This window comes from Balaenoptera physalus (genome assembly GCF_965194825.1).
Source record: "Balaenoptera physalus genome assembly, chromosome: 10".
NCBI classification, from domain to species: domain Eukaryota; kingdom Metazoa; phylum Chordata; class Mammalia; order Artiodactyla; family Balaenopteridae; genus Balaenoptera; species Balaenoptera physalus.
Window position 1 is genome coordinate 15,048,531 of NC_138889.1, and position 27,682 is coordinate 15,076,212.

The 27,682-nt window shown below is 41.0% G+C and overlaps 1 protein-coding gene across 14 annotated transcripts in view; it reads right to left on the bottom strand.

Moving 5' to 3' along the window:
- KMT2A (lysine methyltransferase 2A) overlaps positions 1-27,682 on the bottom strand; it is a 74,520-nt gene that overhangs the window by 11,541 nt on the left and 35,297 nt on the right. For 6 of the 14 annotated variants that reach the window (XM_082410978.1, XM_082410977.1, XM_082410972.1 and 3 more), the window contains 26 exons: positions 27,093-27,157; positions 26,280-26,657; positions 25,654-25,727; positions 24,549-24,680; positions 23,857-23,970; positions 20,411-20,557; positions 19,893-19,988; positions 19,561-19,681; positions 18,497-18,619; positions 17,887-18,071; positions 16,726-16,899; positions 15,876-15,986; positions 15,499-15,572; positions 14,310-14,503; positions 13,877-13,983; positions 12,943-13,080; positions 11,755-11,913; positions 11,364-11,481; positions 11,163-11,241; positions 9,928-10,088; positions 9,546-9,731; positions 5,088-9,333; positions 4,323-4,424; positions 3,321-3,385; positions 2,050-2,220; positions 1,132-1,206 (listed from right to left, as the gene is read on the bottom strand). In XM_082410978.1, coding sequence (XP_082267104.1) covers positions 1,132-1,206; positions 2,050-2,220; positions 3,321-3,385; positions 4,323-4,424; positions 5,088-9,333; positions 9,546-9,731; positions 9,928-10,088; positions 11,163-11,241; positions 11,364-11,481; positions 11,755-11,913; positions 12,943-13,080; positions 13,877-13,983; positions 14,310-14,503; positions 15,499-15,572; positions 15,876-15,986; positions 16,726-16,899; positions 17,887-18,071; positions 18,497-18,619; positions 19,561-19,681; positions 19,893-19,988; positions 20,411-20,557; positions 23,857-23,970; positions 24,549-24,680; positions 25,654-25,727; positions 26,280-26,657; positions 27,093-27,157 — 7,595 coding nt within the window. The remainder of the gene's footprint in view (positions 1-1,131; positions 1,207-2,049; positions 2,221-3,320; positions 3,386-4,322; positions 4,425-5,087; positions 9,334-9,545; positions 9,732-9,927; positions 10,089-11,162; positions 11,242-11,363; positions 11,482-11,754; positions 11,914-12,942; positions 13,081-13,876; positions 13,984-14,309; positions 14,504-15,498; positions 15,573-15,875; positions 15,987-16,725; positions 16,900-17,886; positions 18,072-18,496; positions 18,620-19,560; positions 19,682-19,892; positions 19,989-20,410; positions 20,558-23,856; positions 23,971-24,548; positions 24,681-25,653; positions 25,728-26,279; positions 26,658-27,092; positions 27,158-27,682) is intronic. The other 8 variants (XM_082410982.1, XM_082410981.1, XM_082410973.1 and 5 more) reach the window with 5 other exon arrangements.

Consider the following 27,682-nt stretch of genomic DNA (forward strand, 5'->3'; position numbering starts at 1 on the left):
AAGAGATCTCTGTACACCCATGTTCACAGCAGAATTATTCAAAACAACAAAAATGTGGAAGCAATCCAAGTGCCCACAGATGGATCAATTGATAAAAGTAAATGTGATACATACATACAATGGAATATTATTCAGCTTGAAAAAGGAAGTAAGTTCTGCAACATGCTACAGCAAGGATGCACGTTGAGGACATTATGCTGAGTGTACTCAGCCAGTCACAAGAGGACAAACACTGTATGATTCCACTTATATGAGGTACTTAAAATAGTTAAAAGACAGAAAGAATAATGGTGGTTACCAGAAGCTGGGGAAGAGGAGGATGGGGAGTCATTGTTTAATGGATATAGAGTTTCAGTTTTACAAGATGAAAAGTTACGGGGATGGATGGTGGTGATGGCTGCACAACAAGGTGGATGTATTTAACACCACAGAACTGTATACTTAAAAATAGTTAAGATGAGATATGGGGATGTATGTATATGTATAGCTGATTCACTCTGTTGTACAGCAGAAACTAACACACATTGTAAAGCAATTATACTCCAATAAAGACGTTAAAAAAAAATAAAAGAAAAATTAAGACGGTAACTTTTATGTTATGTGTATTTTACCACAATAAAAAATATTCATCTGTAAAAGAAAAAAACAAATGGAATACTGAGACAATGTTACAGTAGAAAGAAATCTTGAAAGCATCATGTTAAATGAAACAAGCCAGTCACAAAAGGCCACGTATTATATGATTCATTTCTGTAGGAAATGTACAGAAGAGGTACATCCAGAGAGACAGAGAGTAGATTAGTGGCTGCCAGGGGCTGGGGCTGAGGAATGACTGCTAATGGGTACGGGGCTTCTTTTAGGGATGATGAAAATGTTCTGCAATTACACAGTAGTGATGGTTTACACAACTCTGTGAATACACTAAGAGCCATCGATTTGTATGCTTTAAATGGGTAAACTGTGTAGTATAAGGTTTATATCTCAATAAAGCTGTGAAAAATGATTTTTTTTAAAAAAAGAGGGTTGATTTTTTTTTTTTTTTTTTTTTTTGGTGAAATCAACCCTGTAGCTTAGACCCACAAGTTACCAGAGGATAATGAGACAGGAGTAAAATGACTGCTGCAGCATTACCTGCAAATGAAAGCTGCTTTAGGCGGGCGTTTGACCGAGCCTCCTGGACTTTGTCTGTCAATGACTTCCAGGCATCTGTGAGGAAATAAGATAGTTCAGTCAAACATCTCTTAACGCCAATGATGTGAAAACATCCCCTGCTAGAACAGCTTTTTGTCGTTTTCTTAGTTTAAATCAGTTCAGTGAATAAGAAAGCAGCTGGGAAGGTGCCCCACCCAACAGCGCTCCTTTCTGTTACAAAGGATACAGAAGTGGTGAGGAGGTTCCCACCTTCTGAAAATGACCCCTGCATCCTCAACGCACTCACTTCCCCTGAGGTAGTCCTGGTCCCAAACTTGAATGTGTGGTATTAACTCTACTCCCTGTACTGCTAACCAAAACAATACCAGCACTAACGGTTAACCAGGACTGGGGGAAGGAGATCACAACCTCTCAGTTCCTTACAGTTGAGGGGTGTAACTAGAAAACCTTTACAGTCCCTTCCAGCTCTATCCTAAGAGTCTACGATCTCTTCCTATCTGTTGGATTTATTCCCACACTCCACACTCAATACATCTAATGCAGAATGTGTACATTCAAACTAGTTATTTTTTTGTTCTCCTTACATATCTTTTTTTTTTTTTTTCAGTCACCCAGGCCGGAATCTTCAGAGGCATCTCTGAGTCCTCTCTCTCTACCCTCTATATCCAAGCAGTCATGAATGTGTCTGTTCTTCTCTCCTTTCCTTTCTTCTCCTACTGGAAGTGGGCTTTATTACCTGACACCTCTACTGCACCAATACTCTCACTAGTGGCCTCTTGCCTTCTAGTGTCTCCAATTCAATCTATCTCATATGGAGCTGCTCACACAAATGGTACTACTGCAGCCCTAGCTGAACAGAGCCTGTGCTGTTGGGCTGGCCTAATTTAATCCACTCACCTTCGATACTTTCTGCACAGATCTGAAAGCCATCGTCACTTGAAATTTCAAAAACAAGTCCTTTTTTGGGCTTTTTCTCAGCAATGCTTTCCTTCCGCTTCTGTTCTTGCTGGAGCCAAAGCATAAGTGGAGAGCTGAAATTACTTTCTTCTTCTTCCGCTGTTTTAGGTTCTGTGAGGGAGAAAATAGATAGGGACCAAAGTGGATGCCATAGCAAACACTTACTGAGTACTTTATGCACGTTATCTCCAAGCCTAACAACATTACACAGCTGGTTTTATTACTCCCATTTACAGATAACAAACCTGAGGTTCAAAGAGGTGGAGCAGCTTGCCTGAGGTTATAGCTGGGAAGTGACCAAAACTAGAATTTTTTTTTTTTTTTTATGTGAAGTTATGCTGTCTCTCTGGTAGTTTCTGGTATGACAATCTGACAGTTTTTCAATAAGTAATTGCCCTCAACAGCGTCAAAGCTAAAAAATGACAATGGTTAACATGTATGAAACACTACATATGAGGCACTCTTCTAGGAACTTCCTGTATTAACTCAGATAAACCTCACAACAATCCAATGAGGTAGGTGAGAAATGATCTAGATTTTAAAGGTGAGAAAACTGAGGCAGAGAGAGGTTAAGCAGCCCATGTTCATACAGCCAGTAAGTGGTAAAGCTGGGATTTCAACCTGTCTGACTGCAGAGTCTATACTCTCAGCCACCACCCCTCACACTGCCTTCTTGCAGAGAGATGCATCAATCCTCTCCAGGAATCAGCAACTCAGCAGAATGTGGTTGCATCCCAAGTCGTATGGCTAAGCATTTTCTCTGCCTGGTTTTCTTCTGGGAATCCCCTCAACGGAAAAGGACAAAGTCTTATATCCAGAGCTCTCTAGTCTTGAAGTGACTAGTTGTTTACTGATGAAATTCATCAGGACAGAAGTGCTATGGAGATGTATCTGGCGTCATAACCTAAATCTGGCTATATTATATAATAAAAATGGTTCTTGGTCTTCACTAGTGACAACTAAAGGATGAAGGCAGCTTATTGTGAGCTATTTAAGTCACACTGCTGTTACAGCAAACAGAGCAGAAGAGTATTTATAGGTTTTAGTTTTGTGTCCTTTGGCCAATCACTTAACATCTTTAGCGCTTTGACTTTTTTTTTTTTTTTAATCTAGAAAATCAGTAGGTAGAGAAGGTGACTTTTACAGTACTTCTGGCTTTGAAATTCTGATTCTAACCCGTTACCCATCTAACCTGTTACCCACCCACACACCTGAATTTTCTTGTTCATCTGCTGGATTCTGTGTTGTCTGAATCTCAGGAAGAACAGCCACTTGCCTACACGAAAAGAAAACCAAATGTGAGATGTAACACCAGCTAGTTCTTCAATTCAAAGATAAAAACTGTCCACAATCTACCATACAGCTGTATCAGTTATACAAAACAACCACTAGACATGAACCACAGGATGCTTTGTGAACAACCTGTTGAATGAACACACCACCACACTACTGTACGATACATAACATCAACTATCTTTTGTGAGATTCTCTCCCAAACATTTGACATGAAGTTTCTGCTTTTGGAGTTGTAGACTGTGTCCTTAAAATTCTTCTCATACCCTTAACTGTTAGAAAAAAATAAAAGGACGCTTGTTAGAAGCAGTTCTGGAGTTCCTTAAGTGAGTTAGCTGGTTTAATTAAAAACAAAAGCAGCCTGCACGATGAACCAGTAAACCATACCTATTTTCACTTTTTACAATTAAATAAAACCTGCAAACAATCCAGATGCAGATCAAGAGGGAACTAGTTACATAAATTACTGTAGATCTACACAACAGAACTGGAGGCAGCCATTAAAAAATGAAGTGGCATAGAGATATGTGCACAATACAGTAGCTGAAAAAAAACAAGTATAGACCAGTATGTACGGCATTATTTTATGTAAAAAAGGTATCTACGTATTCAAATGTACACCGTGCATATCTGTATGCACAGAAATGTCGGTATGAATGAAAACAAATTACGAGCAACGATTACCTCTAGGCAATAAATTTGGAACAGAGTAGGCAGGATGAACATGGAACCATTACCCATTATTTAAATAATTCTGTGGGGTTTTTTTTCCTTTACAAGCATGTATTAATTCCATTAAAAAAACTTTGGCAAAAATAAATAAATAAATAAAAAATCAACACAAATCAGGAAGGACTATTTTCTAAATGAGGTGGACAGAACTGAGTGCTTCATCTCAGGGAACTAAGCTTTACACCTACCCTGCAGGCTGCCCACGCTCTTTCTGTGGCGACTGTTCCACGTTAGCTATGTCCTGCTGCTCTGCCTCTGCTCCTGGAGTCCTGGAACAGAATCGTTTGTATCTTTTCAAGAAAAACGACAGTAAATATGTATCCAACATGGAGGTCAGTCTAAAGAAACGACTCTAACAGGATCTGATAAAATTTATGGGCTGAGAAAACTAACCTGTGGTGATACGGGTTAGACAGTGCTTACCTTGCGGGGGTACTGACTAAGAGAGGGCACCAGGAGCCTTCTGGAACACTAGAAATATTTTATGTTAGGATCTGAATGGCAGCTACGTGGACGCATACCTAGGTAAAAGTTCACTTTGTGTACTTTATGTATATTTTAATGACAATGTTTCAGAAAAGGACACCATGAGGATCTACAACAGGTGGTTTTGCCCTCCAGACAGCAATAATCATCCCTTAGTATCCTAACTAAGCCTCAGCAAAAAAGAAACAGGAGCAAACAGCAGCACTGTTCCAAATCAGAGCAAAGAGCAATTAAAGATGTGGTTCTATCCAGGGGACCAACTGCCCGCGGATGGAACTAAATTTTACTCTATAAATCACCACCGTGAGGAAAAAAAAAAAAAAAAAAAAATCAAAGTCAAAGCCCAGAAAACCCAAGTAATACAACTTGGGCAGAGGTGTGTCCCTCCCAGAAGACCACTTCAACAGCCTCTGATCCAGAGCATGAAACCCCTCAGACCCAGCAGAGCCAAGGTCTGCATCTCTCACCCTGTGACTGAGGTCAGGGGTGTCGTGTTGGCTTCTTGGTCTGGAATGTGTGCTTCAGAAGAACTGGTCCGCAAGTGGGAAACTTTGTGCTTCTTGCCACTCCCTTTGTCCAAGGGCAGCTGAATCCGTTTGATTTTTGGTTTGGGTTTCACGGGCCCCGGCACTGAGGGACTTGCTGACTGCTGTCCAGAGGACGGAGAGCCCCCAGGAGAGGTGGAGCTGGCTTGCATAGCTGAGGATAAAGCCTTATTCTGCTCCAGCCCCATGCTATTAGGAGCATCTACCGTCTGGGTAAAGTTGGAGCCCTGGGTCCCTGGAGCGGAATCAAGATCCCGCTGGGAAGAGAGAATCCCAGTTTTGCTGGCGAGGAGCTGGCTCACGTGCTGGAGCTGATAGTGTTCTTCTGCCTCCCCTGAAGGCGAAGCAGCTGTTACACCCGCAGTCTGACTCGAGGGGCGCACACAGATGCTGGACGCTGCCGTCATTGCAGCAGTAGAGGGAGTCTGTGACGTCCCCAGTTGTGGAAACATTCCTGAACTTGGCGGTAAAGCCACAGGCTGGTCTTGAATCCCCAGGCTCTGCTGGCTGGCTTTGATTAAAAGATTGCTTATGGAGCCAATATCCGGGCTACCAAGCAACCTCGGGTTGGTTAACGCGACATGTCCTGGAACGGACGCACTACTTGTAGGGGCGGTTGTAGTTTGCATGGATACAACGTTCAGGACGGAGGAACCGGAGGCCAAGCCAGACACAGGCCCTGACGTGAGGTGGCCGGTATCCTGGCTTATGGTGGCTGCACCCGCCGCCGGGGCAGCAGCCCCTCCCACATTCTGCGGTAACAGGGGCGCCTGTTCAAAATACATGATGCCGGACTTAGACCTTTTTATGATGTTGGGGACAGTTCGGTGAGATGAAGTATTAAGTGACCCCAGGTCTAACAGATTGGGATGATTTGGAAGCTGGGAGGGTGTGAAGTTAATCAGTGTCATGTTGGAAACCACGTCGGAAGGGGCGATGTTTGAAGGAGTACTAGAGGGAGCGAGTTTTTTATTCTTTCGGGTCTGCAGGCGAGATATGGGTCTTTTCTTGAGTCCAGAGGATGGAGTGGCTACTGTGGTACTGAGATCTGTCCTCTGGCTGGCTTCTGAAACCAAAAGCTGGGGATCTGGAGGAGGCTGGACCCCGATAAGTAGGCCTGAAGGAGGACTGCTGATGTTTGGTGGGAAGCTACTCTGAGTAGCTGCAGGGAAGGAATGTAAGTGCTGGTGATGAGGCATGGGGAGCAATCCTTTGCTAGCAGGAGGGAATAAAGACTGGGAAGTCGGCAGGCTTGGATTGAGTCCTGTGGTTAGGGTGAGACCACTTCCCATGGGCCCCAATACTGACGTATTTGTCTCCATCACACTGGGTGCAGAACTAACAGAAGAGGTCAGCTGGATTTTTTGGGTCACTCCATTCGGAAGAGTCTGTAGAACGTAAAGCGGCTGCATGTTCTGGTTAACAACAATGAGTTTCTCGGTGGCTGGTTTCAGGTGGGGCGGAGTGGTCTGGACAGCGGCGTTAGAAATCTGAGACGGGCCAGGGCTGTCGGTAGAGTTGGGCACGTATTTCTGGTTCTGGATAGGAACGGTAGGGGAAACAGGTACCTGAAGGCCAGGGGTGCTACTATTTCTAGTTAAATCCTGGTTGTTGCCATGACCTTGCTCCACCGAACCACAAGGAGGGCTGGAGATGTGGTCTGCATCCATGTGACCTTGGATAAAGTGGTCAGGAGTCATGTGGCCTTCAGGGCTGGGATCTACTCCTGGACTCAGCAGTGAGGAGTCACCTTCAGAGGAGGCCACAGATTTTTCCGGGATGGTTCCTCTCTTCTCCCCTGAGTCTGAGATTACAGCTAGCCTACTGGGGTTCTGGCTCGGGACAGTGGGACTCCGGGTGGTCAGGACAGAGAGGTCTGACGGCAGCTCTAGTGGCAACTCGAACTGCTCCTCTGCTGAGATGGAGGAAGAAACACTGCTGTCCACGGCTTCCGTTGTCGGCAACTGCTGAGAAAACACTTCGAAAAGACCCATGTCTTTTTCACGATTACTGTCAAGACCCAAACCTTCACCAAGATTCAGGAGTTCCGACGAAGAGGACTCTGGGCTCTCACCCAAAGCCTGCATGGATGGAGTATTCTTTAGTACAAAGTCCATAATGTCTGAGGGCAGGATGTTCCCACAGTCATCACTGTTGTTATTATCTGAATCCGATTTCAGGAGCTCAGTATTATAGGTGTCCAGTAAGTTTTTGTCTGAGGGGGTGCTTGTGTGGACCCTGCGGCTTGACTCCAATGAGCTGAGCTGAGCTTCCAAGGAATCCTGTCCCTGTGTTTTCACTCTGCTCACAGAGTGGCAGTTATCCATCTTTGGCTCATTTTTGTGGCCAACAGAGCTCTTAATGACATGCTCTTTTTCACCAGTGTCTTCAGGCCGATCCATCTTCAAGTTCTCTGTTCCGTTTTCTTTACTGTTTCTTTTTGGAATCTGGCTGCTTTTCCTCGTGGTGGCTGTGACGCTAGTATCACTCTCTGTCCCATCGTCAACACCATCCAACTGTGAGATCTTTGGAAGATCACATTGCTCCTCCTCCCGAAATAAATTATGGGGTGTCAGCCGTTCCTCTCCACCTGAAGAAATCACTGTCCTAGTGAAATTGTAATAGTATAAATCGTCTTCGTCGGAAGTGCTCAAGTCATCGGCCCCGTCCACCTGTCCTTCAGCGGATCTCTTGCCTCGCTTCTTCCCAGTTGAGCTGCTGTAAAACGGAATGTCTTCTTCGCCATAGGACCTTACTCCATAGAGTGGGGTGAGCCCAAAGAACATGTTAGAACGTGCCCGGGCGCTGCGACGGGGATATCTCCTCTTGAAAGAGCCATCCTCCTGAGGTTTGGGGCCATCTGGAAGCATTAGGTTTCTGTCCTGTACTGGAAGATTCTGATAGTTATTACTTTGAGAATCCTGGGATGAGGTATTATTGAGGCTTGCTTGGGCGACTGGACCATCTCCTGGACCTTCGGAAGTGGAAATCGGTTCTGTTGGAGAGGCTGACTCTATCTGCAAAGGGGAAAGAGGACTACTTTCTTTTAGGGTATTCTTGGACTGACTCTCACCCTCCATTTTTAGAGGTGTCAGTGTTACTTTGACTGTGCGTTTCCGGGGTGTCTGTAATTCCTTGGCAGACCCTTCTACTTGCATGGATGGAGCTTTGGGGACTCCTGGAATAGAATGGACTTTGTCCCCAATCTTATCAGAGGAAACATTATTACATGGTCGTTGCCCCATGAACTCAGGAGGCAAAACTTCATCAACGAACTCTGGCTTTAGGTTTCCTTCCTCACCAGTTGCCACCTGACCAGGTTCCAAAAAAGATTGACTGGAATGCTTTTCTTTGAACATTTCTTTACAAGATTTTTTCCCTTTCTGTCTCCTGTCTCTGGAGCTGGATCCCACGTGTTCGTTGATAATGGACGATCTGTTGCTCACTCCAGAGAGCTTCAAGGTTTTGACTTCAGTATCTTCATCGGGAGGGGAGTTTGCTGACTGGGTGGAATCTGTCTGTTGGTCTCGATCATTCCTCTGCCCTCTCAAATGGAGTGGCGGGTACGGGAGGGCCTCTTTAGAAGAAAACGGCACTGAAGACAGTTCAGCAAAAGTGCCCGTTTTACTAACATTTAATTCTCCAGCTGTTGCATTATGAACCTGTGGGGCCAGTTTCGGAAGGCCAGGGTAAGCCACATTATGTGCCGATCCCTCTGAGTTCTTGGAACTCGGCATTTTGGTCTTCTCTCCCTTCGAAGAGGAGCTCTTGGATGTTGAGTCTGAAGCGCTGGAATGCTTCATTTCTGAAGATGAAGAGCCATCGAAGTGACTGGTTTTAGTGCCCATAGTAACTACCGTCCTTTGCAGATGTGAAGAGGTGGGAGTGTTCTGCCCTAAATTAGTGTTAGAATTCAGCGGCCCTAAGACATGATCAACCGCTTTGGCACTTGACTCGAGATCTGCGGCGGTCCCTACGGTGGCGACTGAGGAAACACTGTTCCTGGAGTAAGTGCTCCCAGTTCTCATTGGAGACATTATCCGGAGTTTAGACCGCTGCGGTGACAAGGAAGAAGTACTGTGACGCCTGGAGCCAATGCTTCGAAGTCCAGAGGAGAGTAAAGGGTCACCCACTGTGACTATCTCATGAGTGGTTGGGGTAGGGCTTCCTAAACGAGAGAGAAAGTAATAAAGTCCATTACAGATCGGACACGTGTGCCGTACCACTGGTTTCAATGACTTAGCTAGATATGTTTACAGCTAACGGAAAAATCAACATTTTCCATTGGCAGAAGTCACCACGATAAAGGTGCCTGACAGCGTTACAAACTAATCTTTGAGCTGACCTCCTTGGGTCGGGTAGGTCAGTGAAGTCTTTTACCTGCAGAAGGCAGTGGCCGACAGCCAGGGGATCTCTGTGTTGGAGAATAGCTGGGTGTTCGAATCCTAGGGACCTTTGAGATGACGTGATAGAAACAGGAACCAGAGGTTTGTGAATGAGGAGGTCGATCTGGTGATGGAGGACTTACAATTTCAGCTGTGTTTTGACTTTCTTTAGGTGAAATTTCTGTGGCAGGAAATAAAAACTCTTACTAAAAAAGTTTAATTAAGATATCAAACAAATGAACCAAGAAAAAGCCAGCTGTCAGGTAAGTACCAAAACAGAAGCAAATGTGACCTCCCAAAGCAATGCCTTTTTCCCACCCGTCAATCGCAATATTCCCCCAAATCGAATTCAAGTCCCATCTTGATTAAAGGCTAACCTGCAAAAGATGTTGGACTGTGAGCGATGGTCCTGTTTTCATCATGTTCAACAGTGCTGTTGATGTCTGGCTCTACAACCGGAGGACGGCATTCCACTATCTTGCACGTGTACACGCAGCGTTTGCGAGCATCCGTGGTGCTCCAGTACACCCGAGAACACCTGCACGCAGATGGTAACGATCACCGTGAGTGCGAGGACAGAAGTAGAGACTGACATTTGTCAAAACCTCTTCTCAGCCTAGGTTCCCTGGCCTCCTTGATTTACAAAATTTAGCTTTATTTCATGGATTCTTATTAGAGGGTCTCCTGGTTAGGGTCTTCCAAGTTTTTTGAAGTCTTTGGTTTTTCCTGGCCTCTCAGAAAACAGCATCAAATCCTTTTTTATTGTGTTGTAAGCAGGGGACAAAATTAGTAAAACAGCCTAAAATGCAAAGAAAAAAAAAATACTAACTATTGATACTACAAGAAATAGTTATTGGCCTTCAGGAAGGGATAACTGCCCCACCATGTGTACAAAGTGAGGAAAGAACAAACCTGGCGTGTTTCCTTTGGGAGAAAAGCCCCATGAGACAAGAGAAACGGAACTGCTTCAAATCTGCTGGATGCTGATGGAGCCTAGCTCTTTACACTAAGAGCTGCCAGCTAAATGTGGAGTAGAGACTGTGTTTTCACAATTGAAATGCAGAATAAATCAGAGTATATATAACAAAAGGGAGACTCCAAAGGGGAAGAGAGAGAAAGCGAATTTTAAATTTATATCGTCAGTTTGCTAGAAGTTTAAACAATTTGTTTCATGCGGGAAAGATTACGAATTCTTATTGGACTATTTGATTGTTATTGTAGGGGTTATTTTTAGAAGGACCTATAAAATGTAAAATGTAAAATGAGGACAGAGGCATGAGGTGTTTGATCCCTGACAACACACTGGACTTCTGAACTGAGGTGAATGGAATTTAGTGGAATCTTAAGAGACTGGCCTGGTGTTTTCTACCTAGGTTTTATTTGGAAATGATTCTGAAATTACGTCAACAATACTTTCCTTCTACAACTGGATCTAGCTGACATAAAATGATACTTTAGTCCCAATCTACGAGAAGTAGCAAAAAAAAAAAAAAAAAAAAAAGGAATTAGTTAAAAGTCACTAACAAGTATGGCTCTGCATTTAATGACCTACTCACTGCTTCAGGGTACTCAAGGGGTGGGGCTGCTGTCTTCTCTCTACAGAGCTACTTACTGATATCCAATAGGAAAGAGCTTATCCTCACAGTCAGAGAGATCATTCAGAATCCCTAAGCAGTCAATTGTCATGGAGCCTAAGTAAGAAAAGAAGAGCTGATTAGAGGCAATAATGAGAAGGCCCACTTTATAACTGAAGACTAGAAAGTACCTCAGTGACACAGCCAGCCTTCCCCAACAACCAAGGCCCATGTCATACCAATCATCATGTGGATATTTTCTGGTTCTAAGCCATTGAGAAACTTCCTTCTCAAGCTGATTCCTTCAAAGTCCACAAACACTCTTCTAAAAACTTCAAATCCATTCTCAGGAACCACCTTAAATGAAAAGCCAGGGCAGCTGTTAGGCTATCCCTTTTACACACCATACTCACGATACTGACTTAGAGGGAAAGTGCAGAGCGTATCTCAAAATCACCCTTCTGTTTCACTAGCAGTGCCTCTGTTATTGCTCCTAAGGGGAGGTGATTCTAGGAATACCTAGAATCACCTACTAGGAACACCTAGGAGGATGGTGAAATACAGTTTACCATCTTGCTATTTTCAGCCTCTTTTCCTAGAGAATTCAAAAAGCAGCTAAAGCCATCTCACCTCGCCTTTGATCAAATCCCGATGTCGTTGGCAATATACTTTTTTATCATCCAGAAACACACAGTTCTTGGCGCGGGAACACATGAAATGATAGTTGCTGGTGCAGGATGTGAGGCAGCAACCCACAGTGGCTCCTGGCTTTTGGCAGAATTCACATCTCTAACAACCCAGAAAGAACAGAGTCCAAGTCAGACTTTCAGAAGTTTTAGCCATTTTCCATCCCCCCTAGAGAGTCACCCCATTCCGGGTTTCCCACAATTCATTTTGCTATTGGTAATCTGCTGAATTACAGAGAAGTGATATGAGCCATAAAGCCTCCTCTACAAATCCTTTCTTTCCTATGGCCCATGCGGCCTATGATTATTAAATTTAAATATTACAATTTGATTTAGAACTTGAATCAAAACAGTTTTTTCTAGGATGCACGACTGATTTAGAGAAGATGAAACTTTGAAGATCGATGTTAAAAACATCATCTTGGTAGAAAGCTATTATATCCCAAAGAACTCAGTTCTGGAAAGATTATACTAGTCAGAGACATAACGGTTCTTAATTACTAGGCCTAACTGATGAACTTATGTGATTCAAAGATTTCCTTCAACTAGGCTATATGTTACTAGCTCATTCTGTCACAGTCACAGTCTGGGCTCCTCTCCAGGGAAGACTTTTTTATTTGTGCTCTCCGCACATTTTACTTATGTTTCTTATGCATGTGCTATTTTTTGTTTCTTCCTGATAATCTTTCATTTTCTCCCCCCGTCAAAATATAGCTTTAAAAACTTTACTCCTTCGTAGGCTTTTCTGATTACTCTAAGCTGCTGCTGACAATCACCGTCCACATCCCCCCTTCGTGTATGTATTTTGTGAGTGTATCCTATGGAGCCTCAGAGTGCTGATTCAACTGGAACGTCTGAGGTCATTCTGTCTAAATCACTTAATAAATTAATACCTTTCTTGGGCATCTGAATTATTTCCCCAACTAGATAAGACTTCGTTTTCTATTGCTTTTGTACCCATCCTCCAAGGGTAAGAATAGCAATCTGCCTACAGTGTACACCAACATTTGCTGCTGGCTAACCATTCTGAAGGAGCTATGAGAAACACCAGCGAGGCAGCATTTAGCCCCAGAAAGAACATCTGGAAACTGAGAGGGAGTCTCTTCCATAACATTCACCCACAGGTTCTTACCAGCTGCTTGCCCCTGATCACAGCCATATGCACATTCTTTAGTGATCCATCATCATCTTCAAACACTTCTGCTGACCACAAAGCGCAATTTACATGTGTCCATTCGTTTTGGCCAATGTATAGCAAACGGCCAGCATCCTATGAAACAAGAGATTTCCTTTTTTCTTTGAAGAATATAATGTCAAATAGGGTTTTCCTTGGTATTAGCTTTACCTCCTTCAGGATAACTTCAGTAAATCAAGTCTAATTCTTTAACTTAGGGGTGCACACGAAAATCACAATTCAAAGTTTCTTTGTTTTCACTTCTCACCTTTTTCGATTACCTTTTCCACAGACTGGAAGTATTTTATAATCATAAAGAATTAAAGAACAAGCAATATGTGTTAGGTTTATAGAAGTGCCCACTGACTTCTTTAAAACCATATTTCAAAGCCAGTTCTCTCAGCTTGCATTAAAAACCTTTTTAAAAAAAACTGTAAGCTTACTATGTGCCAGGATCCAAATAAGGCTTTACATACATTATTTCCTTTAATCCTCATAACCATTCTGAGGTAAGATTATTATTATCCTCATTTTAAAAACGAAACTGAGGGTCAGAGGGGTTAAACTCTTTGCCAAGGTCAACAAGTAGGCGGCAAAGCACAGAAATGAATCCAGGCAACCTGCCAGACCTGGGGACCTTAACCACACTGCTAATAACTACATTAAACACAAGCTATTTAATGTGCAACTTCTGTTTTATTCACTTTCATAAAATCTTTTTTTGAGGAACTGCCAATACAAATTACAAGATATCAGCATGTTAATTTAAGGCAACTCATCTTTTAAATCAATTACATCAGTTATAGAAAAAAACCCCAAATGCCACAAACTAAGTGACAGATATTCATTTGGCTAGTCTACTAAGCAGGACCCAAGGCACCAAGGTACTTACATTAGCACTGTCGTCACCGTACGTCAAACACAATGCACACTGTCTATTATCCTCTATGCCTGGGGGTGGGTTCAGTTCTGGACTGTCTTCTCGACTCCTATCAGTACCTTGGAACCCAGAAGACATACACTTAAAATTGGCAATACTATGTCTGATATCCAGGAAAAAAGAAAACAATTCAGCTTAAATAGCCTAGAGCCTATGAAATCAACACGTTCAAAAAGTGTTCAAAGTTATGCTACCTTACTATCCCTTACATTACTTGTATCAATTCTCTGTTAACATTCCAAGTGAAGCAAAAATAATGATTTTATTACATTTAAGGATCACCGGGAAATTTTTCCAATACGGAAGTACATTAACTTTAGAGTCACAAAGTCAATCATTTGCACCCAGAGAGAAATGGATAACAAGTCTTCATCTGGTGTCTTACTCAAAATTGGCGGTGTAGGAGGATGCAGAGGAGTTGGTGAGTCTGGTTCTCCAGGCCCTTTAGGTTTGGGAGCTGGAATGATTTTCTTCATTAAAGGAGGCTGCTCAGTGTGGCTGTTTTCCTCTCGCTCCTGCCACTGAGCATAATTATGGTCAAGTGAAGGTGGAAGCACTGCGTTTGGTAACATCCCACTGCTGGAAATAATCGATTCAACAAGTATTTATTGAACTCCTACAAGATACCCAGAACTGTACAAAACAGTCAAATTCTTGATATCATCAGGTCTCAGGCCTGGGCACAAGCCTTTCACAGACTGTAAGAACAAGTCACAGAATTTGAAAACTGCCTACACAGGACTTTATTATTTTTAAAAATATAATCCCGATGTATTGTGACTCTTGGTTAAACATCTAGAAAAAAATGATAACCTCATCAGTGTGTCAAAAGGATTCACTGGAATAGAAATTTAAGGTTAAATATGGAGAATCAAGAACTGTTGAGAGCACCATTTGAACTAAATAAAATAGAACCCAGTTATAACTGGGCTATATATATATAGTACATGTATTGTACATATGCCACAAGTTCCCTAAAACAACAGATACATAAATAAAGAAAAAAAGGGCAGCGGACTGCAATAAACATTAAGTGTTGTCTCTAAACCAGCAATAAAAAGGCATTTCAGGGCTTCCCTGGTGGCGCAGTGGTTAAGAATCCGCCTGCCAATGCAGGGGACACGGGTTCGATCCCCGGCCCAGGAAGATCCCACATGCCGTGGAGCAACTAAGCCCATGCACCGCAACTACTGAGCCTGCGCTCTAGAGCCCGAGTGCCACAACTACTGAAGCCCGCGTGCCACAACTACTGCAGCCCACGCGCCTAGAGCTCGTGTGTCTAGAGCTCATGTTCTGCAACAAGAGAAGCCATGACAATGAGAAGCCCAGGCACCGCAATGAAGAGTAGCCCCCGCTCGCTGCAACTAGAGAAAACCCACGCACAGCAACGAAGACCCAACACAGCCAAAAACCAAACAAATAAATAAATAAATCTATTTTTTTTAAAAAGGCATTTCAACTGATTAATCTTTAATATTAAAACCTAGTCTAAAAAAACCCCTCAATCTAAAAATATAAGAAAGCTCAGATTTCTAGCTGATGAAGCGAAAAAAAGTAATACTGAATTTACTCACTTGCTTGATACTTTATTTGGCTCCCAAAACCTGGACTTTTTGACACTGAACCATGGAAAAACACGTTCCATTTGCTAACAGAAAAACAAACAAACAAAATGTAAGCATGTGACCATTCATTTGGAAAGCACATAAAAACCAACAACTTCACACCAGCTTCTCTGTCAATATGAGGATGATTTCAGGCCACCAAGGGAAAGATCCGTCCACTCTGGAACCTCACTAATCTCCTCCCAAAGAATCAGAGGAACGAATTAAACCAAAAATGATTTATACACATGACAAAGCAAAACACAGACGAGAACAAGTCTGTTCTGTTCACGTGGTAACAACCCGCGGATTAAGCATCAAAGACATGAACTATTAATATCATTCACCCGAATAAAGAAGGACTTGACCATGCTGTTGGCTTTTTTAATCTCTGGCTGCCCTCCATCTGAGTTAATGGCTGCTTGAATGATCTTCACGATATCATCGCTGAACTCCAACTGTATACAAAACAAAGCGTTCATTATTGATAGAGCAGTGCGCTCTCAGAACCACTTCCTCTTCCCTCCTAAATCATCCGGCACAGAGATCCAAGAGAAGACGGACACCCCATTTTAACACGGTGTAATTTCTCTTTAGTGGAGGCCTTTGGGATTCAGTTCATAATTAACTTGTGGCAGTCAAGACATGCCAGGCTAATAAGGTAAGAATGCAGATAAATTAGCTGTATCCTGGTAAGTTACCCAAACAGGGCCACGATTTTTTACTTAGACTAAAATGAATAAACAACTGAAAAGCAAACACGGACCATGAGATAACAGATGATCAGTTCCTACACTTTCTTAAAATCATAAAATTAAAAGGCATCTATCTAGAAACGAATATCCATTATAAAAAGACATATTATTCAGATGTGATCTCAAAAGGGGCAAATCAATTAATTGCACATTAGTATTTTTCCATAAACAGTTTTAATATAAAAATAATTTTAATATAAAAATAATTTTTGAAGAATTCAGATGAAAGCCAAATAAATAGACACTACCTTCTCTATCATAACCCATCTTCCAAAACACAGAACTAAAATAATTCACATATTTTTAGGTATTTAAAACCACATGACATTTCTAAATACAATACAAATCATTTTTTAATGCTAACACCCAGCCTCATCCCCCAAAAGACCCAAGGAAGCTAAACTGGAGCTGGAAATTTGGGTAGTTTGCTGTATAGACATACCACAGATGTGTAGTTCCCTTGGTCCATTTTCCTCTTGACTCCTTCCAGATCTAAAGGCTGTTGATCTTCCTGTTTGCTGACCTCAGTAAGCACTGGTGGATCAGGCCCTTCTGGGGAGCTGCGGGAAGGTATACTCTCCTCTGTCTCAGGATTTAAGTCCGGAGGTTTGGCAGCCTGTCGTCAGGAAAGATATGTTTCTTTTATCTAACACTGAAAATGAGGCACCTATGCAGATTCTACTAAAATGAATAAAGATGGTACTGAATGATGCGTATTATAAAACCTAAAGAACTTAAAAGTAATCAGAGATTTCTCAAATACTAGAAAAGGAAAGTTAAAACGAGCTGGCTATCTAATAGCTTGGCTAGGCTCACTGAGGAGCTTTGCTTGATAACTCCCAACCTAGTATGAATAAACAGAAACTGTCCAATTCCTTTTGAGTAAGACACAGATACAGCTAATTTTCCTATTCAAAAAACAGACTCTATTAAAAGATAAAGCAGCAGGCTAGCTCTGAGTTAAAGTTATCCATGTGGTTGGTTCTTCCAACATTATACCTGTGTTCCCAATGACTACTTTATGTATATAGTTCATGACTTAAACGGACAAGAAGCAGTGATTTTCAAATCGTGTCCTGAGGAGCCAGCCCTGGAACTTTGCTGGAGCCGAAGGGTCTCTGGCCCCACTACCACCCTCGTGGATCAGGCCACCATCCTGCTCCCTCTTACCTAGAGCACCACCACTGCCTCCTAACCACGCCTCCTGCCTCTAGGCTCAGTCCTCTCCAATCCTTCCTCTCACTCCAGTCAGAATCTTTTTTTTTTTTTCTAAAAAGTAACTCTGATCAAGTTACTCTTTTGGGTGAAGTCCTTCATTGGGCTCCCCATGGCCTTCAGAATACAAAGGCCAAATTTCATATTACAACAGCAAGACCTTTGAAAGAGATATGGCCCCTTCCTTCTTCTTACCCCAGAGAAGGGTTTTACTCTTGGTGCTAAGAATGTTCTTAATAGCCTAAGGCCAAAACAAGGAACTCTACAAAACTAAATGAAGAATGAAGCAAAAGAAAATAAACTGAAAAGCACACACACACAAAAACGCACACATTCCACGACTAGGTAAAAACCACCATTCGGAATACAAAATGAGACTTGGGCCTACCTGTCGGTAGCGTAGCAAGTGGCTGGTGGTCCGAGAGTTCAACAAGGCTGTCAGTACTTGCTTCAGAGAGATCTGGAGCTCTTTTTCAAGGGCCAGTCGCCACTCCGCAGGGTGCCGCTCAGTACAGTTCACACAAGTGTAGGCCACACTTTCCGGAAGATTAGACAGGATCTCATACATCTCATCTGGGAAAACAAAAACCTACAATGATGAGGTGCTCTGAAGAGTGGGAGACAGGGAAAAGAGAAAGCTATTCCACTGAACTTAATATCAAGCTGCATGTTAGAACAGTATTAAGACTCCCACACCCCCCGAAGAACTCATATGTATTGATCTCCGAAGGGACATTATTAACACTAACTCAGGATTTAGTCACTGGAGAATCAATAGGTTATGGTATCCACAAAGGACAGCAAATAAATATCTTAAAGAATGTGTTCAAGATAAATGAGCACAAATTTAACACAACGTTCTTACTTTAGAGACCAAAAAATAAATTTAAAAAGACTTCAAGTAACAACACTACCATAATTTTATGTTTATAGTACTTTGGGGGCTGTAAGTGCAGCTGTACCAAGAAAGAAGGAAACTGTAATAAAAAGACTCCAACCTTCTGTACCTGAAAGATTCTCACATTTGGAATGGACCCATCGATCACACTTCCCACACTGCATCATCTTACTCTCGTAGTCATCGTCATCATAACACTTATCACAAAGAGGGCAGAAGTTTCCTGAAAGCAAAGCAAAGCTTTCAGCAGAGCTTCGGTTCACATCCCAATGCCTCTAAGGCCCTTGACTCACATATGCCAATGTGATGTAAAATGCCAGCCACCATATTCTGCTTCTGAAACTTACAAATGCCAGCATGCATCTACCATGGAACGTTTACACATCTGTAAAGTGTCAAGATTATTCTGAGCTCTCAGAATATGTCACTAGTTCTCTTCTTTAGACCCATTTTTAAAGGTCATGAGGTAGACTTTATAGAAAAAGAATGGAAGAGAGAACTTTCTCTCTTAAACATTCCAAAGAAATGTTTCAATTTTTAAAAAAGAGGAGAGGGTAATGGGAGTAAAAAAACACAATTAATTTACACTTTTCCCTTATTCCCAGTGCTTTTTACATTAGAGCTTAGAGCAATGCTTCCTAAAATTTGGAAAAATATACACCCTTCATCAATTTGTTTTATCCATGTATCACCTCTTATTATTTTTTACTTAACAGACTTAATATTGATTTGCTTATTTTAAATAGCTTCAATAGTGAACTTTATATCATTATTATCCTAAGTCAGTTTAATGTATTGGCTATAATTTTTTTCTAGCACAACTATTAAGATAAAACCTTTGACTCAGTACCACCTAAAATCATTTCTGAAACAATCAAATGGATATATACCTCACTTTGGGAAATACTGGTTTAGAGCATTTCTTTGTGGTGAGTTACTATAAAAAGTCCCCTTGATTCATCCCCCCAAAGATAACAAAACCTTTCTAGTTGCTCTAAGTCTCTGTGTAAGGAAAAGAGCAAGACCAGAAACTTAGGAAATCTGTCTAAATGGCATCCTTGACAAGAATGGTAAGACCTTTTCATTCCACTGCAGTGTCCAGTTCACCTCCCAAACACTAAGTACAACCTCTAAAAGTTGACGAAACTGGCTTTTCTGAAGTACCTTTAGCAAAGAGTTTGGCACAATCATGGCAGAGTGAGAAATCGTGAGACCACTGTGCATCCCACCCTTTGCCGGGAGTCGTGGATCCACAGCTCTTGCAGCGAACGCACTTGGTACAGATCTGGAAGAGATGAAAGAAATTCAGTAGGAACTTCTTATTTTTAATATCTCTTCTTATTTAAGATGGTCTCAAATGCAATCCATTTCTAGAGTTGACTTCTCTACTGGGACGGCTTTTCTTCCTCAAGCAGGATATTCTTCTTACAATCTGTGCACGCCCAACAGTCCCATGACAATTCTCTCTGAAACTGCCCATTGTGTGAGAAACTCACCCAAACTTTCTTTTTCTTTGTGGGTTTGGTGGGGTAATTTGGTCCCAGGCACTCAGGGTGATAGCTGTTTCGGCACTTATTACACTCCAGCAGCTGCTGTAAGAAAATAAGAAGGCAAAAAGGTGGGCATCACCTCACCTTCACTGGACACCTGTCACTTAGTACCCCATTTCATACTTATCTTCAAGTAAATACAGCACATCACTGTGACAGCTTAAATTTCCTCATAAATTATTTACTCTCAAGGCATAGGGATTTATGTCCTGCCAAAGGCACTCAGTGGTGAACATTCTGATAAAGGAGATTTGACTTACTTTGAGCATTTTATCCAATGCCACGTTTTCTGCTATATTCCCAAAATTAAATTAAAACACAATAGGCAATTGATTACACCCAGTTAAACAGTAAAAACAGGCTAAGCCAACAGAGGAAAAATGTGCGTACGAAATCCTAGATTAAAAGGCAGAAATGGAGATACAGAGTAATACTGTAAGTGGCCCCATTACTCAGCGTCCTACCTTGGTGGCCTGGTGCTGCCTTCCACAAACATGACAGAACTTGCAGCGCCGACAACACCAGTTTTCCAGCTGGTCCTCCAGAGGGCGCTCGTGCTCCTCCAAACAAAACTTGTGGAAGGGCTCACAACAGACTTGGCAATACACAAACTAGGGTAAGATGGGAACACAGAGGCGGTCAAATAGCACGTAGAAATATCAACCAAATCCTACCTGCTTACTTTGAGCTTTAGGAGTAGTGGTATACATACTGTATTCAACAAGTTCACTAAGCAATGACTGTGTTAAAAAAGCAGAATACTGGGGAGTTTCAGGAGACTAAAGCAGTAATAATAGTAGAATTATAAAATAACTAAATAAATACAATCTAAAATTTAATAGAATGTGCTAAGTGCCATAAAAGAGGTATCAACAAAGAGCTAAGGCAACGTAAAAAAGTGGGGAAAAGAGTGGGGTAAGGGGAAATAGGGATGGTTTTAAAGGTTCTCTATAATCTACTAAATGACTGTAAGCTCTGGTTTGTCCTTCCCGTCTCTAATTTTAGAAGTAAGTTATTTTCATACTGATACAGAGATTTTCAGAAATTCAAATGAGTGTGACTCATAATTTTCTTTTGCCATAAAAGAATCAGTGGGACAACTGGTCAAAACTAAATAAAGTCTACTTAAATAACTGTAATATACCAACGTTAATTTCCTGATTTTGATAATTATATTGTGGTTATATAAGAGGATGTCCTTGGTTTTAGGAAATACACAGTATAAAATTTAGAGGTAAAAGGGCATATGTCTGCAACTTGCTCTCAAATTTTAAGAAAAAAAATGTCTACATATAAAATGTGTGTACATATTTTACTTCTTATTTTGTACAATACATATACAAAGAGAAAAGGATAATGCAAATTAAAAATATTAATTCTAAAGCAATTTTACTCCAATTAAAAAAAATATTAATGCTTGGGGAATCCAGGTAAAGGATGTATGGGAGTTCTTTGTACCACTCTTGTAGCTTTTCTGTAAATGTGAAATCATGTCAACATAAAAAGTTTTTAAAAATTTGAATGGAGGGAAAATTCATCAAGCACTGGTTATGCTTTAGGAGTACAATGTAGGCAGTGGGCTATTCATTCTCTAACTTCAGCTTTTAGGAATCCTGTGGGATTGCTGTGCACAGCTACACAATTTAAATTAGAGCAATTATACTCTGGAAAAAAAAAAAAACCTGTTTTAACACAGAAGTTGAAGTACTGGTGTTACGAAAATAAGTTATTCCTGTGGGGTAACATGTGTATGGATGTAACGAGAGTTAGATTATGTAGGAAAAGAGATACAGTAGACCCCTGGCACTTATATAGACAGAACAGTCTCAGTTTCAACGCTATCTAAAGCAACTCCAGCACTTAGAACAATATATTGTTTGTAACAGGCACTAAGAAAATATTTCCTTAATGAATGAATACCAGGCAATAATTCTGCTAACGTGTAATTTATTTTTTTAATGCCTTTATTTTATTTTATTAAATGTTTGAATCACTAAATTTTTTTTAAAAATATTGCTGAACGTTTACAATGACAATTTTGCATTTCTCCATATACTTTATCATATAATGATGTCATATATTTTCTAAATTTCTTAAATCTATATTTAAGATACAACCATATAATAAGAATCCCAAGGAAAACAAAACTTACACCTCAAAATTACTGTTCATCCCATTACTATTTAAGCTGCTAATTTTTGCCCATTAAAACTCCTTTTTTCTTCGCATATTTAAAAATCCACATACTGGTATCATTTTCATTTAAAAAGTCACTCTTTAATATATAACTTTCAGCATACGGTTATTTGTGAATATAATTTTGCAAAAAAATTACTTTATGTCTGATAGTTTACTTTTGAAATTATTTAGAAAGCTTAAAGATGTAGAAGAAAAATAGCATATCGGATTATATAATCTGCATACATAAAGGATTTGCATTGAACTAAATCACAGAGGCAGTTTTGGTGAATTCTTATTCAATATTGTCTGCACGTGCTAATGCGTAATCTAAAATAGCAAGTGGGCAGGACTGAATGTCTTAACTAGTGAGTCTCACTGATTGCTCAACATCTGGATTACAACTTGGCTTTGGGTTTTCTTTATGACCTTAGAATACATATGTGACAAATAATACCCTAAGGAGGTACTCAGGAATTGAGAACTGTATGAATGACAAATTACTGCTTCCTAGTTAAAATTGTGCTACCTTTCTTCCCCCTTATGGTAAAGGTGGCACATACTCACTGCAAAACAACTCAAAAAGATAAAGAAAAAACAAAAGTCAACCACAATCCAACTACACTCTTAAGATTTTGGTGTAAATCCTTCAGAATTCTTTCTACATATATATTTCAAAAACATTTTTCCAAACCAAAATGGGATCATGCTTTTCACATACTATTTTGTGACCTGCTCTTTTAACTCAGTGATGTGTCATGGACATCTTTCCATGTCAATATGAATCTATATTATCATCTTTAGGACTTCATATGTGCCATTATATGCATGTCCTATAATTATTTTAACCGGAATACCAGCCCCTTATTGATGACATTTTGGGTTGTCTCCAATTTTTTATTATCATAAATACTGAAATAAACCCTTCTGTTTATTATATATATATACAAATATGTATACATATAGAAGGGTTTATTATATATATGTATTATATACATACATGTATACAAACATACATATACATATAATTTATCTAATTATATCCTCAAGATAAATGCCTGGAGTGCAATTGCTGGGTTAGAGGGTATACCCATTTTAAAGATAAATACATATTTCCAAACAATCGTCTCAGAAAGACTGTAACTAATTGAGATTTCCAGAAACAGAAAGTCTCCATTTCCACTTGATCCTTTTTATCATGCTTTAATTTACAGTGTTTGGTAATCGGAAGGCTTAACGCTCCCCCCTCCCACAATGTTTTTACTTCTCATTTTGTGAATTATATACTCCTGCCCTTAGACTATTTTTTTTACTGGGTGTTTTCCTTTTTCTTATTAGTTGCTAAGAGCTCCTTATAGACAAGGAAGTTTTGCTATTCAACATAAAACAACTATCAACAGCATCTCTTTTTCTAGAAAAACATTTATTATTTCTTCCATGTTTGGACATCTAGCAAAAAATCAAAACTCGAATAATGAGTGAATTTAAGAGATGAAACTATTAAACTTCTCACAATAACTGCTACTCTAAAAAAAAAAAAAACTGCTACTCTAATAAAAAGCAGACTCCTTCCTGAAATTTCTAAAAAACTTCAAAAGCATTTCATTTGCAGGTTTCAACAGGATATAGTGCCTGCTATATACCAACAAAACAGAATATAATGATTTCTTTCATCACAGCAAAATAATCTATCATTATACTGTCTGGGGTACCAAGAAGCAGGATATCTTACCTCTACATGCCCACTACTGGCACAGAGAAAGCAAACCACCCTGGGTGTTATAGGAACAGAGGTCAAGATTCCTAAGCCTCCCATCTCCCACACATTTTCTGCTTCACAATCCTCCTGTGGAGAGAGAGAAAAAGATCATTTATGAGAGTTTTACGACATAACGCTGCACTGAAAAAACGCTGCATTGAAAATAAGGACGAAAAGCATAAAATTAGAGTGACACCAGAATGTCGAGAATATTTCATCTCAATGAGTTCAAAATAACTGCTGCTTTGAAACTTTTAAATCTCAGACACAAACTCTTAAAAGGCTCACCTGTTAACTACAATGCAAAGATTTACTGGGGTTGAATTTCCCTTAGAGTTTTGCTGATTCAAGCGATCATCATGGTTTGATAATACCTATGTGAAAAAATCACTTCCTCAGATACTGGTCTCATCTAAAAGCACTTTACAGCTCAGGATGGGCAGGCCTGGCACCGAGCCTCTGTCCTTCAGTCAGTTCACAGACTGACCTGGTAACACTGACCGGAGTTCTCACACACCTGAACCCATCTATTAATGGCAGATCTTCATTCCTCCGCCCCACCCCCCGAATGAATTTCCTCTCTTTCAACACCTTTGGTAACATCATTTTCTTGATTTAAAGTTCACAACACTCGACATACTCCCGTGGTCACTGAACAATTTTACCTTAAAGTCCACTCTGATCCTGTGGACTCCATCTGCTGGGACTTTCTGCTTTGAACTATTGCCATTGGAGAGAGTGCTGAGGATGTTCAAAGTGCCTGCATTCTCCTGCTTATTGACCGGAGGTGGTTTTTCCTATGGGGATAGAAGATGGATAAAGAACAAATCCACACCCTGCCTGCCTTCACTCTTGCAACAGATAATAATGCAAATGACAAATCTTAACAGATCTGGAAAACATGTTTCCAATATAAGTATCCTACAGAAACAGACAAGTAATCTTCAGGAGATTTTTTTTTTTCCATTGAAGCATTTTATTGGCACGTATGTATTTATACCCCTAGAAAACACATCCCAGGCTCGTCCCTCCTGCGTGTCTTCATCTTGCTTCCTCGTGGTCCACGATGCCAGCTGAGGTTGTCAGTACAATGAAACCACACTGACCAGGTGGGAGCAGGTTATTCTGCCATTTTTCTAGATCTTGGAGTTGCACACATCAAATCTGGGGATGATCACTCCACACTTGTGTAACCTGCCTATGAGATTCAAAACAATTTTCCCAGCTCTGTGATCATCAGTGATTTCAGATTTGCCAACGTAACCATGCCTCATCATCACAGTTAGAAACTGGACAGGAACTCTGGAACATGCCTTAGTAAGAACCTGGCATTTGCCTCTCTTTTCAGCACTGCTGATGCTCTCGAGAGCATCAGCCTGGACGTGCATGCACACCACTACGGGGGCACAGCAAGAACCGGAAAAGTCTTAAAGACCTCTCTCTCCACATAGTAAAAATAGTGAGTGATTGTTATAGACAAATACTGCTAACGGATGTTGAGGGGGAAAAAAAAATTATACTCATCAGCCTGCAGCATAAGCATGTGGGGCTACAAGGAAGGGGAAAACAACAAGGGGAAAAAAAGAGAAAAAAATGGAAGTGAGCTAAAGCCTAAACCTGAAGTTTGCTAATTTTAAGAAATTCCACTGCCATCTACACAGAAGCAGAAATGCAGTTTCACTCAATCACGTAAATGTCAAGGATAAGGCTATTTCCCTACAGAATAGAACACATCTTTGACAAATGGCAGGGAAACAAATCTTTCCTCACCTTTTCTTTAGGCTTTTGTTTTACGGGAATACTGGGGCGAGGAGCCACTTTTTTCTGCTTGCTTTGCTCTGGACCTAAAGAATTCAAAATAAACTGCAGTCAGATGTCACTAAACTTACAGTTAATGCTAAATAGCAACGATGACTCTAGCACTGATTGGCCTGCAAAGAAAGGGGCATTAGAAAAAACAAAAAACTATTTAAACTCTAGGCTTTAAATAGGAAATTAAGACAGTATCTCCAACTTAACTGGTTTTTGCTTCTATTTCTTTATTATTATGTAACAGTTAAAAGAGCGCTAATTGGGACTTCCCTGGTGGTCCAGTGGTTAATACTCCACGCTCCCAATGCAGAGGGCCCGGGTTTGATCCGTAGTCAGGGAACTAGATCCCGCATGCATGCCGCAACTAAGAGCCCGCATGCCGCAACTAAAAGATCCCTCGTGCCACAACTAAGACTCGGTGTAGCCAAAAAAAAAAAAAATTAAATAAATATTTAAAAGAGAGCTAATTTTCTTGTACCAAAGACTTAAAAATACACATCTCAGGTTTCCAAACGCTGTTTAAGATGTCAGTGTCCTGTGCTGGCACTTCTGGCACGGCAGTTCTTCCTGCTCTCCTCACTCACCTGACTCCGGAGGTGGAGGCTGCCTTTTCTTGGGCTCACTAGGAGTGGTCTTGGGGACTTCTTTTCTCGGTGGTGCTGTGCTGGGGGGCTGTAGGGGGATGGCTGGTGCCGGCTGGGAGACCTGCTTGCTGGACTTCCTGGAAGAGGGCGTGGCCACTTGTTTGGCCTCAGGTCCTGGGGTGGAGGCATTCCCTTCCTCACTCTTGTCCTCCGGGGGCTTGCGCGGAGGTGGTTCACTGTTGCTTTTCTTGGGGGCGGGATCCTCTCTTGCTGATGGGGTAGACTTCTGACTAGAGTCAGCCAAGTTCTTCACAACACTGCTCTCTTTGCTCTCTTTCTTTTCACTGCTCTTAGACTTCTTCTCTTTCTTCTTCACAGCTGGGGGTGGGGGGGGAAAAGCAAGATTATTTTTCTGTAAGTGAGAAAATTTTATTTAAAATATAAGTATAGGAATGTAACCATCTTAGTCTCAGTTTCCTACAGCTAAAGTTGACACTGGAAGACTCAAGAAAGTTAATGCCAAGTTGGCAAGTGAAACAGGTATACTTTTATTACTCTAGGAAATGAAATATAATGTAATTTTTTGTATGAATTTTAAAAAATTTTTCTTATGGAAATTTTCAAACATACTCCAAGGTGAAGGGAATAGTAAAATGAACACTCATGTACCTATCACCCAGCTTCAACAACCAACAGCTCCCTGGGAAACAGCAGTACTTGAAAAAAGGCTAGTATTCTCTTTACACTAGATGTACACAACTATATGACATTAAAGCAGGAAGCATTTGGGGGAAGATCTTTTGACAACACTACCTTTTGCTTGCTTCTGAAGGTAGGCTTTGGAAGGCATCCATTGTAGATTCTGACATTTTCTCATCCTAGAATAATAAGGAATAGCATAAAGTAAACTTCATTTAGGAGAGAAGCAATTGAAGCAAGTATTAATTCGTCTGCAAGAATCCGTGAACCTTGGGCTTCCCTGGTGGCGCGGTGGTTAAGAACCCGCCTGACAATGCAGCGGACACACGTTCGAGCCCTGGTCCAGGAATATCCCACATGCCGCGGAGCAACTAAGCCCGTGCACCACAACTACTGAGCCCGCGCTCTAGAGCCCACGAGCCACAACTACTGAAGCCAGCACGCCTAGAGCCCGTGCTCCTCAACAAGAGAAGTCACTGCAATGAGAAGCCCGTGCACCGCGACAGAGTAGCTCCCGCTCGTCACAACTAGAGAAAGCCCGCACACAGCAACGAAGACCCAACACAGCCAAAAATAAATAAATAAATTAAAAAAAAAAAAAAAAAAGAATCCGTGAACCTTTATTCAGGTTCATTTTGAGAGTTGAAAAAAGGACTGCTCATTATTTAAATTCAAGCCTTTAAATCCTCTGATCAGCAATTTTA